This window comes from Leptinotarsa decemlineata, unplaced genomic scaffold (assembly GCF_025532065.1).
Source record: "Leptinotarsa decemlineata unplaced genomic scaffold, Ldec_3_MD MMD2_tig00001393_RagTag_RagTag, whole genome shotgun sequence".
NCBI classification, from domain to species: domain Eukaryota; kingdom Metazoa; phylum Arthropoda; class Insecta; order Coleoptera; family Chrysomelidae; genus Leptinotarsa; species Leptinotarsa decemlineata.
The window spans coordinates 2,479,014-2,496,837 of NW_027412562.1; the positions used below are offsets into that span (position 1 = coordinate 2,479,014).

General features: G+C 36.4%; 1 protein-coding gene across 1 annotated transcript; it reads right to left on the reverse strand.

The window, feature by feature from the left end:
- Positions 1-332: 332 nt before the first annotated feature.
- LOC141482557 (uncharacterized) lies at positions 333-1,037 on the reverse strand. The gene has a single exon (XM_074176049.1). It carries the CDS (start codon positions 1,035-1,037, stop codon positions 333-335), a length of 705 nt encoding a protein of 234 aa, XP_074032150.1.
- Between the last annotated feature and the right edge of the window lie 16,787 nt (positions 1,038-17,824).

The following is a 17,824-nucleotide window of genomic DNA, read 5'->3' on the forward strand; positions in this document are numbered from 1 at the left end:
CTCAACTTTGATATAACCCACCGTTATTAACTTATTTCCTATGTATGATTTTAAATTCAAATTAGAAGATAGCAAAGGAACATTTTTGAAATTTTCTGTATAAAATTTATCAGAAATTGCCGAAATGGGTGAGCCAGTATCACATTCCATAGCTATCGCTTTTTTATTTATAAGCAAAACAACTTTGATAGGTTTTTCGTCAACTTGAGTAATATTATAAAAATTCAACTCATCCAAATCAGAGTCGTCACTATTTTTATCAATACTAAGTTTATTACATTTGGTCTGACGTTCTAAAACTAATTTATTACCCTTTTTCTTGCATACCGTGCTTATATGGCCTCTTTTTTGACAAAGTCTACAAATAGCATCTTTGAAAAAAAAGACAGCGCCACTGTGATTTCTTTTTCCGCAATGTTAGCATTTGCTACTTCCGCCACGATGTGCGCGATCTTCTCTAAAAGATGGCGGCCGATCTCGTTTGAATTCCTTGGATACATCGGCGGAGCTTCTGGAAGTATCGATGCGGCAGACTGATTATTTGTGCAAATCATGCCAGAATTTATTTCTGCGGCCTCTAGGTTTATAGCCAAATCATATGCCTTGACATATGTAAGATTTGTCTCTTGAAAGAGGCGTTGCCTAATGATATCATTTTTCAAGCCAAATACAACCTGATCTCTCAATTCGGTTTCTAAATTTGTACCAAAATTACAGTTCTTGGAAAGTTTTTTTGGAACTGCCACGTAACATGCTATGGACTCACTTGGTTCTTGCTTCCTTTGACGGAATTTATACCGTTCTGCGATTTCTGACGGTGTTGGTTGGAGATGATTTACCACTAATTTCACTAAATCTTCATATGATTTATTTTCCACCATTAATTCGAATGTTTCATCACCCACTGCAGTGATGAGAATTGCTGTTTTCATTTCATCTTTAACTTGGTTGGCTTTGAAATACTGTCCAATACGAGCAATATATGTTGTAAAGCTACTTTCGCCAAATTTAAATGGTTCCAACTTTCCAATTGACATTTTCAATTTTCATTTATAACTGAACTTAAAACTGACTTCCGACTGCGCCAGTGTAATAACTTGACTTCTTTAATAAACTATTTGAATAATTTCCTTATTTCATCGACATTAAGTTGATGATAGACACTATCTTGCACTAACGAGTGGCCAAACAGCCCGAAACCTCTCTGCAGGTGTGTTTCAATAATTGAAAATCTATTGCGGCGGAACTTCAGTGAAGATTCTTGAGGTACACCATAAGTGATATCACGTAAACTAGATGCTTTCGAGTTCAGGTGAACTGTATGTCTATATGCCCTGTGAGGGAAGATGTACCGACCGCGAAAAAAATACGAATATCATCCGGCTTTGATTTTGAGGTTATGTTAGCTTTATTACATACACTACAGTTTTTCCATTTCTTTTGTAATCAATCCGCCAATAAGTCGTTCAATTTGCGTTCATATGCAGCTATTCAATCAAAACAATCTGCAACGACACATTGAATAACGAATTATTTGAATTTTCTTGTGACCCTAAAAAAATATTCACCTTTTCCCAAATGTGGGTGGCAAAATTGAACACCCACAACGACGCTTTGTTTGTCGTGAGTCTACTGAACGTCAAAAAAGCTCATTACAAATTGCGAAATACTCTAAACGGTTCTCCATTCACTGTGCGCGTATTTGAATTGAATATTTCAGCAACTTGTTAATAGCCATATCAAATGCACGTTCTGATGAAAGAGTAGAACATCGAAAGTAAAACCATTATCTAAAGATGCGAATGATCGTGATGAACCCCTGCAGCTTTGAACATTCTCAATAATCAAAGAAATGGTCATCTAAAGCCTACACGAACCGAGTTGGGAGTGATTGGAGCTGATGGATTTTAGATATTCGATAAAACAAATTGGTTTCTGTATGAACAGGTTCCCGTGAGCTTTCTTTTATTGTTTTTACTGAATGCTCCACATACTTATTTCAGAGAAATGTCCTGATTAAAACCTACAGATTTATTTATTCAGATTTATTTATTGATTAAATTAATATTTGGTGATGAAAAAATCAATGTATTTTTTTTGGAAAAATATGAACACCAAAAATTTGAACTTTCCACTATCGCTCTTGTTATTTATTACAGTTTTATCATTGAAAAATTTAAGGAAATCTGTCGAGTGAAGGAATCAAAAGGGATATTTCAGGAGATCTACAAATTTTGAATTACTAATATTTCACAAAATCATTCATTTACGAAAACATACACAAATATTCCTGATGAATTATTATTTCGAGATAGATTGAAAATTTCAGAATTCTTGAAAATTCCGACACTAACTTTTTAGAAGAAACACATACAATTATGTTATATAAATTTTTAATCTATTTCTCCTACAATTTTCACTCCATAAAATGTTGTAAATGAGTAAATTCTGCAAGAAAAGATAACTCTTTTCGAATACATGAAATTCCGGAAAAAATAAAAACATTTAACAAATCAACAAAATCCAATTTACAATGGCAATTTACACGGAACCTTCAGAAGAGATAAATGCTATGAAAGATTGAGCAGAAAATACAGTGTGGTAGGAGAATGAATAGTCAAGATGCTCTCTAGTAGAGCAACAAGTATCTATGTAGAAGACATTACAGAGAGGACTGGTCATGAGTTGTGTCCACAGGAAGCATTCTTATCACCCCTTCTCTGGAACGTAGTTCTGGATACCCTGAATAATCACCTCAACAATAATGGATTCTACACAACTGCATATTCACAAGACATAGTTATTTTGCAGACTGACAAATTTGTGAACACACTGTGCGATAGAGCGCAGGATGGGCTCAAATTAATAGAAACATGGTGTAAGGAACACGCACTGTCGATCAATCCCTAGAAGAATGAGATGGTCCTTTTCACCAGGAAAAGAAGTTTATCGGGCTCAAAACCTCCAGAAATCTTCAAAAGCAAACTGAACTTCTCTGAATAGGTGAAATACCTTGGTACTATCCTCGACAGGAAGCTAACATGGAACTCTTACCTACATAGTGTAGCAAAAAGAGCATATGTGGCTTATGAGCAATGTCGGAGGACAGTGGAACGCGCATGGGGTCTTTCACCCCGTGTGGTCACCTGGATCTACACTGCAATAATAAGACCTATATTAACGTACGGAGCCATTGCATGGACACCGAAAGTTCGACAAGCAACGACCATACAAAATTCATATCAAATACCGCGACTGGCTTGTTTAAACATCACAGGAGCCATGAGAACAACACCAACTGCGGCAATGGTATTAACCAATGGTCTGACCCCTCTGGACCTGTACGTTAAGGAGGTTGCGTTAATGGCCATGTTACGATTGCGCACGGCTGGCGTATACTTCGAAGTATGAATGGGTCAATTGAGGCATTTACTGTTGCAGGCAACCAGTGATGCAATTGAACCCAGGTTTGTGTTCAATAAACCCTACAAAATACAAATAAAACAGAACACAGAGTCAGATGCTACAAATGCAATACACATATATACAGACGGCACAAAAACCAAAGGAGGCTCAGGATGTGGAGTGTACTCCAGATCACTAAGCCTGAGGATTGAGAGGGGAATGGGAATGGATACCAGCGTGGTCCAAACAGAACTAGCTGGTATCTCAATCGCCACAAAAGAAATAACCAGGAAAGGAATTTCTGGCAAAAACATAACAATCTGCACTGCCAGCAGACAAGCCCTATTATCCTTGAACAGACAACGTGTTACCTCAGGGATAGTACTAGAGTGCCACCAAGATTCAGTCAAAGCCTCGGTAGATAATAACATTAGCCTGAGGTGGGTTAAAGGGCACAACAGGAGTAAAGATAATCGTATTGCTGACTCTTCAGCAAAGGAAGCGGCTGGAATGAGAATTTTAGAACCCAGTGGTACCTACGGCCTGATGACTTCGACAATTACGAAACTAGCCAAATGTCACACCCATGCTCAATCCCTGAAGAGATGGGATGGAATCAAACGAAGCAATCTTGCCAGGATGACACTAGGCGACCCTGGGAAGCTGGATCCGAAGAAATATCTGGCGATGACCAGGAAAAATCTACGCCCAACAGTAGAATTTCTGACTGGCCATTGTCAACTAAGCAAACACCTCCATAATATGATGCTAGTGGACACACCTCCATACAGTATGTATGAACAGTAAGATGCCTTCCCCATCATCAAAAAGTGTGAAGGAGGTAGATTCAGGAGTGTCTCCAATGCAGCTGTTGGGGTACTTCTCATTGCTCCCGTCATTCCCAAACATGCAAGTCTTTGCACCTTGCATAGTATCTTGATGGCGGTCGCCTGCTTCATCTTTGGCCACCAGACCAAAGATGCGTATGTTATCATGGATTAAACTACCATCTTGTATAGCCAATATACCATGTCTGGTTTTAGCCCCCATGTTTTTCCATAGATGCGTCTGGCGAGCATCAGTGCTACCTCCGCTTTCCTCTTTATCCTGTTCAAATGTTGGTTCCAGGTAATCTAGAATTACTCCCAGATATTTAACCTCCCCCGACACTTGTATTTCTTCATCTCGAAGATTTAGAGGTCCGAGCCCCTCCGTTTAAGTCCTCTTGGTGAATGCTAGAATGCTACTATGGTCGATTTGGATGGGCCTGCTGCATGCATCCCTTCACTACATTATTGTGCAGAAGAGCATGCTGCAAGCAGCTTCATTGGACCAAAACCTGTCATTGGCATCGCTTTAGGCTTTGTTGAACATTTTTGAACACCTGGATGGCAAGAAGATTCATGGACTTCAAGGCGTTTATTCGCGCTCCATAGCTTGATATCAAACAGTTGTTGGACCATAGTTGAGATGAATTACGATGTCTAAGAGGCCTTCTTACAGGTCACTGTCATTTGAATATTCATATGAAGATACTCACACTGTTGGAAGACAGTGTGTGTAGCCTCTGTTTGGAAAATTATGAAATAGCATAGCACATACTTTGTGCCTGCTCCGCTGGGGACCGAATCAGGTTTTCAGGGTTCGGCAAAGTCGTACTTTTACCGTCTGACCTGAAAGACCACTTACCAAACAAATCGTTCAGTTTCGTTGAGAAGCTGGATTTATTTGGTCGAGAGTGAATAGGTGTGAGCCACAATAAACCCTTGCGGGTTGCGGTGGAGGTCGAATAGACCCACTGACTTTGGACCTAACCTTACCTAACCTGCTCACTCTTCATTGCTTGTTCCTAATTTTTTAGCCAAAAAACAACACCGTTATCATGCCTCAGTCACCGTATTCACCAGATGCGACTCTCTGCGCCTTTTTCGTGTTTCCATGATTGGAAACACCAATAGAAGGATGGCGTTTCGCGACGATTGAGGAGATCAAAATCGAATTGCTGAGAAAGCTCAAGATATACTTAAAAGTGTATTATATCTGAGGTGAATCACTTTGGAGAAAACAAAATAGAAATAGATGAATAATTGAATATTTCTGAGAAAAATGAAAACCCACCTCATTTTTTAACAGGCAGTATAGTTTTGTAATGACTAGAGAGCATGACTTCCAGTGAAACTACACTATGCCTTTCTATTATTTGTACAAGAAATAAAAATACTTGAGCACGAAATTTGTTGGAAACACTAAGAAACTGGCGCAAGTACATTATGAAAACAAATTTTTGGATAATGAATTGGTAAATATATCAAAAAATGTTCTCAGCTCATCATCTGTTTGTCTGCTTATGACCGATAACCCTCAGAAGTCAATTGAAAGTGCACAAATTTTGTCAATACGAATCAGTATTTTGTATTCATGGAACAATAATAGCTCAGAAGATGATTCCAATAAGTTTTCTGATCATCAAAAATTTTAGAAAGAAGTATAGGGAAATTTTGAAGTGTTCAATTTCGAAAACTACTCGAAGGTGCGTTTTCGTGAAATGTGAAATTTTCTAGATATTTCAAAATTTATTTCATATCAAATATCTATATTTTGCACCAACATATGCCTTTGAACTATGAAATAAAACGGATTTGCTATCGTTTAAAGGATCGTTTTCAAATTGCCTCACTTTCTCCCATCTGCTTCAACCCGATCTCATTTTCATTTGGTCAGACGGACTGTTACATAATAATTAGATCATCTGGTTCATTAGATACTAATAAATGAATGAATATTTAGCAATCTCTGAAAAATATTTAGAGAGTAAATAATAACTACTTCATACCAGCTGATGTTGATTATTCTGAAGCAATATTACAATTTTTTTGAATAATTCAGAGCTCAAGTCATAATTCAGAACTCAAGCCATGGTCGTTCTGAAGCAATATTACAATTTTTTTGAATAATTCAGAACTCAAGCCACAGTCGTTAAGGTTGTAAAATTTTAGCTCGGAAAATTTGAATAAAAACGAAAGTTTGCAATTGGGTATAATTCTAACAGTATTTTATTGAATATATCATTGCAATGAATTTCACAAAATATCTTATGAGATATGATTGATGACAATAGTTTTATGCTTTCTTCAATCGTTTTCTGGTGACCACGTTGGGAATGAACATCAACTGGAACTTATGATGCACTGTTTAGGACCTTTGGTGTAGTAATGAATATTACTGGAGCTTTTTCCCAACACCAAATCGTTATTTTTAACACCTCGACACGTGTTTCGATCACCAAGTGATCATCTTCAAAGAGGAAGATTAAAACTAAGAACTAGTGTGAGCTAATCCTATTTATGCTATAAAGGTAACTCATACAGGTAAACCATCCAGGCGTACCAACCATACAGGTATACCAACCTAAATTAATTTTACAATTTTGCTTTATCTATTATTTCACAATATATTTTCAGCTATATAATTATAAAAATTAATTTCACAATATTGCCTATCCAATTTTTTTTTCAACAAGCTATAAAGTATGCTCTTTTATGGAACGCCGTTTTACTTTTTATTGTCACAAATATTTATTCCTCAATTTATTCAACTAACAATGTATTTGTTTGAATTTAATTGATTCATGCATTTGTTCGACACATTAAAAACGATTGTTCCCAAAATTTGTTCTATTTTAAATGACACTTGATTTAAAATGTTACATGAATCAATTTGTTTGATGAAAAGTTGCGAACAGTTATAATATAGATTCATTGTTTGAAATTTTTGGAAGTAAATGTTTGTCATATATACTTTTTTTGTAACTATCGAATAATTTACTACAATTTCTGTGAAACATGAATAAAATAGTTTGTTGATAATTATAGTTACATGAATTAAAACGATTGTTGATAATTTCAATTCGGCGCTAGCGTCGAACGGATTCTTGCAGAAGCTGAATTTTTAAATCTGGCAACATGATAGTTTAATGATAGTAACACAATATTCCGTCCGACCGCAGCGCCGAATAAAAATTATCAACAATCAATTTAATTCATGTATCACCTAAAAGCAACGGTTTTACGGAATGTTGTCGTACTATAAATGAACTAGCATGTTGCCATATGTAACAATTGAAGTTCTTGATAAATCCGCTCGATACCAGCGCCGAATTAAAATTATCAACAATCGTTTTAAATGTATCTTTCAAATACAACAAACTTTTAAAATCATCAAAAAATTTTAATTTTTTGTCAGAAATTAGCTTTTTAAAAAGACTGATGAAATAAAATGATACTTGCTTGAGAATGTTTTGCACAAAAGTTGTAACCAAATTTTAAATTGAATGCATTAAAGTGAATGTTGCAAATATTGAACACTTTCAATAAAATTGAAATATCACAATCTTTATTATTCATAGAAAAATATTTAGTATGAAAAGTTAATTTGCTATATTTTCAGACAAACGAAAGTCTATTTTTATTATCAACAATGTTTCATTGAAAAACTCTGACAGTCATTCAAATATATTCATTATAATTTTATTCCCAAACTTACTTTTAGAAAGTGAATTTAAAGTTTCATTGTAATTCAACAGTCATATAAATAACTAACATTTTATTGAAAAGTCAAAATTATATGCGGAATTGAAACGTTTGTTGAATTTACTCGAATAATACATTCCATTGATTGTTGAATTAAAATGTTGGTTTATTGCTGAGTTGAACTATATGTAAATAGATTATTTTTCAGCATAATATATAATAAATTGGCGTTCAATTTTCCAATACTCTGAAACAATATTTTTCTTCGGAATCAATAAAAGCTTCAAGTTATTTCATTACTCTTTTTTATTCAAATAACAATTTTATTCATGTAACATTTTAAATCAAGTGTCATTCAAAATAGAACAAATTTTGCGAACAATCGTTTTTAATGTGTCGAACAAATGCATGAGTCAATTAAATTAAAACAAATGAATGGTTAGTTGAATAAATTGAGAAATGAATATTTGTGACAATAAAAAGTAAAACGGCGTTCCATACTCTTTGGTATAGGTCCGTCATCGTTATTCATAATATTATTGTGTTTACTTATTTCTACACTCTATCTAGTTGACAGTTCATTAAGATCAGTAATACAAGTTAACAACAACAGGCAACTAGATGCCTATGAGAGTGTAGAAATAATCAAACACAATGATATTATGAATAACGATGACAGACCTATACCAAAGAGCATACTTTATAGCTTGTTAAAAAAAATAAATTTGGATAGGCAATATTGTGAAATTGATTTTTATATAGCTGAAAATTGTTTTATATAAACATATATTGTGAAATAATAGATAAGGCAAAATTGTAAAATTAATTTAGGTTGGTATACCTGTATGGTTGGTACGCCTGGATGGTTTACCTAGATGAGTTACCTTTATAGCTCACACTAGTTGTTAGTTTTAATCTTCCTCTTTGAAGATGATCACTTGGTGATCGAAACACGTGTCGAGGTGTTAAAAATAACGATTTGGTGTTGAGAAAAAGCTCGAGTAATATTCATCAACTGGAACATCTGACGTGTTTTCTTTAAACATCATGTATGACCTTGCCATAAATGACCGCAAAAAACTCATCTAACTATAACAATACTAGGAAAAGCAAGAACACAGTGCATACATAGAGCACCTTTCAAACGACATGAGTACCCACACCAACCAAGGAGTATATTGATCTAATCAGTAGCGGTCTAATTTTCTGTTCAAATGGCTGGCACTAGAACAGAAATCGTTAATTGATGTTGAGAGCCAGAGATTTGTAAGCAATTTCTTTCTTTTCTGCTGATTGCCAATAACAAAAAATGTAATTTTAATAATGATAATGGTATTCTTCAATCATTTCAGATGTCCTAGGGACAGCTACGTCTAGACTAGTCTAGAGGTTTAGAATTACTAGACCCTTGATTCATAATAGACAGAGAATACGATGCTGTGGTCAGTTAAGTTCCACCTTCATCTTCATCACTGCTTTCACTTTCACTACTGTCATCTTGATCCTTTTTTCGTTTGAGAAATTTTCTGCCTGAAAATAATAGAAATCGAAATACTATACAAAAATAAAAAACTGTCAACTAACACCAACGATGGTAAAAAAATTATCTGATCAAGTATAAACTCAGTCATCCCAGTTTCTTCTTAGTTTCTGAATATTTTTGGAATCAGTTTCATATATCCATCTGGGCAGCCTCGGTGTTCTTCAAAGTTTGAACTTCAAGCTTGAATAAATATGTAAACTATGAAACTATAACTGGAATAGATTCGAGCAATTGGTTATAAAAAAAAACGTATCGAATATCAATTGTTCAACTGAAATACTATCAACTAGCGCAGGGGTCTCCAAACTACGGCCCGCGGGCCCAATCCGGCCCGCCAGTGTCATCAATCCGGCCCGCGACAGTCAATGATTTACTGTCATCAATCTGGCCCGCGACAGCCAAAGATTACCTAATTGTTGTTATTACTGCTGTGATAAGTTGAAGAAGAAAACACAGAATGATAATTACTCGGTTTTATTTACTTGCAAGATAAAACTTAACGACAGAAATGATGACAAAGAAAACTTGACTTAAGTATCTTAGTTTAAGCATATTAATAACTAACAAATAATTGAAATGAATCACAGTAAAACAAAAACACTGATGGGATTTATGTAATTGTGATTTTCCACCGACAATACTTTATAGTTGTGGATCAATTTTACTTGTACCAATTATCAAAAGAGATTTAAGATGTTCATCGGTTAATAGAGATCTGTAAACATTCTTTGTGTACTTCATCTTGGAAAACGTTTTCTCTCACAAGTAAGTAGTACCAAAAATAGAAAACAACCCGCGAGCAAATAGCAAATTATCAAATTGTTCCAGTGGAAGACTCTTATAAAATTCCAACAAAGATGAATTTTGGTATTTGTTCTTGAGCATATCACTACACCGTAAATCAATAATTTCCATTTGGACTTCCGGAGCCAGGGTTTCAATGTCAGAATCAGAAGGATTTTGAAAAACCTTAATATCATTCGCAATTACATCAAAATCTGAAAAACAAGTATCAAAATTTATTTTCAAAGCACTCAAAATTTCGATTGCAAAATTGACGGGAAATTCAGTCTCTGGCTGAATATTTCACATGTTTCAAAATGTGTGAAACATTTTTTACGGAATTGCGATTGAAATAGTATTATTTTCTGCTTGAAGGATTTGATATTGGTGTATAAATCAGGGAGTAGCTGATTTTCTCCTTGCAATCTCAAATTCAGTTCGTTCATATGATTTGTCAAATCGATATGGAAGGCTAACTTCCACATCCATTCACTATTTTCTAAATCGGCAAAAGGGCGCTGCTTCTCATTTGAAAAAATTTCAATCTCTGCTCGAAGTTCAAAAAAGCGCTCAAGGACTTTTCCGCAACTAAGCCAGCGTACGGCAGTATGATATGGTAAATCATTTTCTCCAATTTGTTGAATGAACTCGCGGAATTGTCGGTGATTCAGCCCAGTGGATCTGATGAAGTTAACAACTGATATGACTGGTTTTAAAACTTTAGACATATCCAAACATTTTCCGCACAAGGACTGTTGATGAATGATACAATGTAAGACTAATGGTTTTGAACCACCATCATTTTCTACAGCCTTTGACACAAGTGCAACCACTCCTTTATTTTTACCATACATATTTTCTTTTATTAATGGCATTTTCAACTCCCTTAAAAATATCTGCCCCAGTTGTCGTGCCGTGAATACTATCAGTATCAAGAAATTCTTCATACACTTCATAGCTTTTATCTACTCCGCGAATAAAAATCAACACCCGAGCAGTATCTGACACATCCGTTGACTCATCCAATGCTAGAGAAAACCACTCATGATGTCCATTTTTGTCAGACAGTTGAGATGATATATTTTCTGCGATGTCTTGCACCCTCCGAGCCACGGTGTTTGCTGACAAACTGACAATTTTAAATGAATTTACCTTTTCGGGGCATATTTCTTCGGCTACTGCAATCAAGCATTCTTTTATCATTTCCCTATCGGTGAATGGTTTGCCACGTTTTTCGATTTCGAAAGCCACACGAAAGCTGGCGCGAGTTGCAGACTCTTGTTCAGTATTCGCTTTGGTAAACAAAGATTGCTGCGATTTGAGTCCGCGTTTCAATACTTCAAATTTTTCCTTCCGCAAACTTCCTGTATACTTGGAGTAACTTTGAAGATATTTCGATTCATAGTGTCGTTTAATGTTATAGTCTTTGAGAACAGCTATGGTTTCATTACAAATTAAACATAGCGCCTTATTACTGGACTCAATCACAAAATACTGAAAGTTCCATTTTCCTTGGAACGTTCTGCATTCACTGACGATTTTTCGCTTCTTTTCCATTCTAACAAATCACACATAAAAACAGTAAGTCAAATCAAAATACTTTTATTGACGGGTGTTACTATATTTCACAATAGACAGTTTCGCTTCCTTCGCCTTTCCTACGCAGACTAACTCGCAGTTGCGCCGCTAGCCTTCTTATATGCAATTATTACTGCCATCTCGAGGTGATCGGAATACACTAACTAGAACCAGAACTTTCTCGAACCAACGCGGTAATTCCAAATATTTAATTATGCCTAATGCCACCTAGCGGGTAGCTGAAAAAGATAGTACATAGTATCACTACTATGTCGTTAAGTGGCACAATACACAATAATAATTGAAATGCAAAAAAAGCGTGAGTTTGTTTAGGTCACGCACTTTGCGACTATCCTAGTCTAGAAATATAGTTAAGGGCAGAAATTGGCCCTTGGAACAAACTGAAAAAATTATTATGGCCCGAAGGCTTCAAAGTTTGGAGACCCCTGAACTAGCGGATGAAAACTTTCATTGAATGTTATGGGTAGATAGAAAATGTTAGTGTATAAGGTGTGGGGTCTCTTCAGGGACTGTGGTTATTTCAATCTGTATCTTAATTAGGTAAGTATATCTAGAATAGTGATTAGTTTTAAAATACAAAACACTTTTCTCGCGTTCCTTAGGCATTGCGGTTCTTGTTCCATACGCGGTGTTGTCCTATTATAGTGTTCAGCGAATGGTCCGATAGCAGTAGCTTGTGGTCGAACTAGCGGGTTTTGGTTCAGGTACTGGTAAGCCTGGAATGAATCAAACTTTGTAGTGCTCCGGAATATCCTTCAGGGCTCCTAGGAGCCTGGCTGGAGAAAATAAGAGCTTCTTTTTTGGACTATTTCTAGAGCCCCACGGAGCATTCAGGAAGTGGCGAGCGTGTCTATAACATTAGTGTTGGTGCTGCTGATGTTTCTGGGGATGTATTGGGCTTGAAGTTTCTGAAATCTCGAATTCATCGGTGTTATTTTCACTGTGCCATACGGTTCATTGGAAGGTAATCTGTATGTCACGTAATATTCTTTTCTCAGTTGTTAGTTTGTGATGGGATAGTCTCGGGGAGATCACAAAGTGTGGCTCATAGCTTTATAATCCAGGATCGGTCTTAATGGTCTATATGGTGGTCTACATTTTGTATGTATGTAGTAGAGTCTTATTGGTGCATCTTCCGAGCTTTCCTCTCAAGGCTCTGCTCTTTCTCGGACTGTCCAAAGTGTCTCGTAGATCTGTTTCCCAACTAAGGGTTGTCGTGTAAGTAACCTTCAAGTTGGTCACCGAGTCTTCGAGTGGAACGTTCTCTCCTAAAAGTATGAGATCCATGTTGTTAGCGTTTAGTTTGAGGCGAGTTGTGATGTAAGGCTTCCTGAAGAGGATGGTTTGGGTTTTGGAGAGATTAATTTTGATACGTCAATTGCTGCAGCATAGAGCAAAGTGGTTTGTCATCGATTGTGTTTGTGCTTGTAGTGTGCGTGTCGTCAGCGTATTGTAGAATTTTGTAGGAGGTAAGAGCGTCATGTACATATATTAGAAACAGCGAGGGGGCTAGGACAGAACCCTAAGTGACTCCATATTCAGGAGTTGGAGGGGAAGAAAAAGTGTTACCGACTTTGACTCTGATTTGTTGGATGGAAAGGTGACATGCGTTTAGTCTTTTGAAGTGGGTGAGATGTGTATTTATCAGGAGGTCCAGGAGGGCGGCAACAGTGCCGAAAGAGAAATCAACGTTTTGGGTGATGTGGGTGTGTAGTTTGATAGACTATCTGAGTGGAGTGTTCGTGTCTGAATCCGTGTTGATGAGAGAAGATGATGTTGTTTTCGTGTGTGGTCTTTGTGAGGTTTGGAAATCATATAATATTCACTCGTTTCCAAGCAATTGGGGAAGTGGGAGAGTTTCAGGCAGGCATCTAGGATGTGGTGGAGGTAAGGAAGAATTATCTCCGGTAGGTTGTTTAAGACTTGGCGGTTTACTGAGTCTGGGCCTGGTCGGTATTTCTATCGAGATGGATAGAATTGATGATGTTTTCCTCGCTGATTTGGGATTTAAGGTGACAGTATTGATCAAGAGGGATTTGTCCTGGATGTCTGCCAAAGTGGATGGTGGCTATTGCTGAATAAGATTGAAGCGTTCATCATCGAAGTGTGTGTCGATGGTTAGTTTGAAAATGTTTCTTGAGTCTTCGTGGAAGGCTTCTGCCTTTTTGTTGGCTTGGAAATAATAGTCATTTTCAATACAACAGAATAACGTTAGAGACCTTTCCTCCTCCTTACCAACATAGCGACCAATCGCTAGGTGGCTCTAGATCATTGTTGCGAATTGTACGATTACAATAATTATCTATTTGTAGTATTACTTTTCTGTTTTCCTAAAGAAAATAATTGTGCATGATTGTATGATAATTTCGATCGTCAATAAAATAACAACAAATTACCCTAATTTCATAATTTTCAGTGGTATTTTTTTTGACTAATGAAATAGTTATTTCAAAAATGACAAGAATCATAAAATATAATGACTATTCATTATAATTCTGCTTCCAAAAAGACAGCTACCCGCTGCCTCTCCTTTGATACTAACCTGGGTGTCAAAGCTACTTTTCGGCTTTTTTCGGTAGTGATATACAGGTTTCGATACCTGCAGATGAGAAAGAAAAGTTTGATTTGATCTGATTTGGAAATACACCCAGTAATCTCCAGTTGAGAAGGCAAGTCAAACAGATATTGAAATTGCTGTGTTCCGATATGGCTTGTTGAAGGAACAGGGATCTGAAAACAATGCATGATTCGAAGATTTTAAAACATTCGTGGAATAAACGCAGAAAACATTTATAACAGGATTTTTGACAATTCTCGAAGACATTTATAGCTATCTCTTCAACATGCTATAACCGATATATTGTCAAAATGTTCATGTTGCCACATACTATACGACAAACAAAATACTATATTGATCGTACCGTTACCAATGACAAAAGATACATTGAATGAAGGCCCCACAAGGACTTTCCCGCCTATTGCGACAGAGGACGGTTGTTCTGTAAGCTCAAAATAAAGTGTAATTCAAAATGAAGTTTGAATGAATATTGAAGTGAAATATAAGCGGATTGGCGGCCCCCTACGCCACTAACCAGGCTGGATGTCGACGGATTCGATGAGGTCGTTAGTTATACAAACTATATGAACATGTGTATTTGTGTTAATTTTACTCAAAGGCCCTCCCAGAATGACGCGACCATTTAAAAAATGTTTTTGTTAAAAGAAGAAGTGAATACAAACAAACTTAGGTTGGCAGCATTGCCTTGAGCTAGACAGCTGCGCCCCCGGACGAAGCTCCTGTTCACTACGAACAGAAAGATGCTGGCCAAATGCGAATGAGAAACAACGGCCATAAAATTAAAGACAGAGAGAGAGGGGGGAAATGCCCCACGAACCCAAAAAGTATTTTCGACACAGTTGCATGAAAGCTTGTATTTTATCTAACAGAAATCTTTGTCGTATTTATGAGAGGGCCAGCTAGATTTCAAATAGAAAATGAGTTGAGTTTCATGAGACATGTTTTTGAAATTAGCCACAGTAAAATCAAAGAAAGGAAAGATTTTTACTTCCTCATCACAGTGAGCTTTATATTGTTACGTACATTACCAACGAACTAATTATGGGGCGTTACTTTTTATTATCGCCTGAATAGTGATTGAATGCGCTTCACTAGGAGAGATGTACATGTGAATAATAAACGACAATCCGACTCGGCACTCCTCTCGATAACAAATTACAATACAAGCGAAATTGCTTTATATAATATGTTAACATTTTTACGATGTTTGCATTCCTCTTCGATGGTTTTTATAAAATATGATTGTGATATTTCAAGCGTAGAATATTCCTTTGATAACTGGTAACGCCCTCCAAAGGTATATAGACGGAATAGACAGGCTAGTTTGGAATTTGCAAAGGTCAGTTTGTTTGCAACATATTGATTGATTTGGTTGTTATTGCCGGGTATATTGAACAATGTTTATCTGTTGAAAGATGTGAGTTGAAGCTTGTTAGAATCTTCGAGAATTAAATGGATCTGGTGAAATCGAGAGGACGTGAAAAGAGGAGTTACCAGCATGTAAAAGAACGAGCCTTGAAATAGGTTTATTGTAAAAAATCGTGAATCATATCAATGAAAGTAAAAGGACGCTTTTTTGCTGCTCAAGAGCTATCTGCCAAATATTTCTCTAAAAAATACTAGGTTTATTGTATTTTACCGCTCGTTTTTTGTGCCACACACTCCAGATTGTTAATCCCTTCGTGTCTGTGTCAACGTCTTTCAGGAACCTGTGTACGTATTTATATTTTATGTCGAAATTATTCACTTCACCCTTCAACTCGGAAAGCCGCCCTAAATAGTCCTGAAGATGAAACAATAAAGTTTCGAAACGTCGACAATTTAGAAATTGGTTTTCTTCAACATTTTGACTGAATTCCCGCCAACTTGACAATCAAAATCATGTTCAACGGTCGCCATCCTATTCAAATACACTCCTAAATTTTTATTGTCTGTACCAATCAACATGTCCTTTGTTGCATGCCTATCATGTTTTTTGAACATATTTCAGATTGTCCATTGATTGTTCTTTCATGTTATCCCATGGCAGTAGCGGATCCAACCAGAGGTGAAGAGTCGCCCTTCCCTAAATAGTATCACCTTCTTCATTCTGTCTTGTTTCTTGTTTCATGGTTGCTAAAAGTGTTCATTGATATGGCAACATGTAAGAAAACCGACAACGCACGAGTGTCATTTGTGCAGGCAAAATACACACTAAAAAGTGCAGAGTGTAATCAGGTCTTTCCACTGGTCTTTGAAGGGGCAAGCAGTCTAAGGAAGAGATAGGCGTAGAAAAACGTCTTTCGCGTTCAGTTGGAAAACAAAGCAGCTGACAGAATTATGCTGCTGGCAGCTGAACTTGCGGATTACTGGAAACGATTCTTCTACATACCGGTTTCATCATTTGATCATGTATCCAGTCAGAATTGCTAGACTTTTTCAACCTCTTTACTCTAGTTCCAGTTAACCTCGATGAAGTAACTGATGTTGCAGGTTCAAAGGATACAATGGAGTGGATCAGTTTGCTCCTGTGCTGAATCAAGATGAAATGCTACTGAAACATAGACTACTCAATGAGATACTATTGGTAAAACAATGTTTGAATAATGAAGAAATGAGTAGAAGTGTTAATGCATATTCAATTCATTATTATCAAGTCTTCCGATTTCAGTGGCAACTGCAGAACGTAGTTTCTCAACGCTTCAAAGAATGAGAAGATGTCTGAGGTCAATCGTTGACCTAGCAATGGATGCTATGAAAGATCGGTTCTCTAGATAAAAAAACAGAAGAGTTCAGTTCATTTTGTAGCGTGAATGTATATAAACACAGATGTAATTTTAGAGTCCTTTAGGGATCGACGATTTGATGGATTTCCAGACGAGAGTAATCCAGTATAAACTTTTTGAATTGTTTTTTGAACAATAATTTGTCTAGTATCACTTTCCCCAAATCTATTGGTAGAATATTAAGAGATTTTGGCACGAGTTAGTTGTAGCATTTTTGACCCACTGTTTTCGTCAGGAATGTAAGTGGAAATTCGTCTTTGCATTGAGTATCATATAAATAATTGAGAACCTCAAGTCACTCTGGTCCAATACTTTGGTTCAATAAAAATTGTGAGCAAGCTGTCACCTCCAAAAATCTTGCTTACCGGCAGTGGCGCAAAAATTTCAGTGCCCAAAACCGAAATAGGTTTGTTAATGCTCGCAACAGCTGTAAACTTAGGATAAATGAAAGCAAAGAACTTCACAGTCACATAATTAGGGATAAACTGTTTGCCAATTCCAACGGGTCTAGATCCTTCTAGTCAGTAGCTGAAGCTGTTAATCAGAACTTCATAAAATCCACAATTCCACCACCAATCTACTAGCAGAACAATTTGCGTCCCACTTCACAGTCGATTTTCTG

What these genes read in the sequence shown, in the direction of transcription:
- LOC141482557 (XM_074176049.1), bottom strand. Translation starts at nt 1,037, where the DNA reads ATGTCAATTGGAAAGTTGGAACCATTTAAATTTGGCGAAAGTAGCTTT.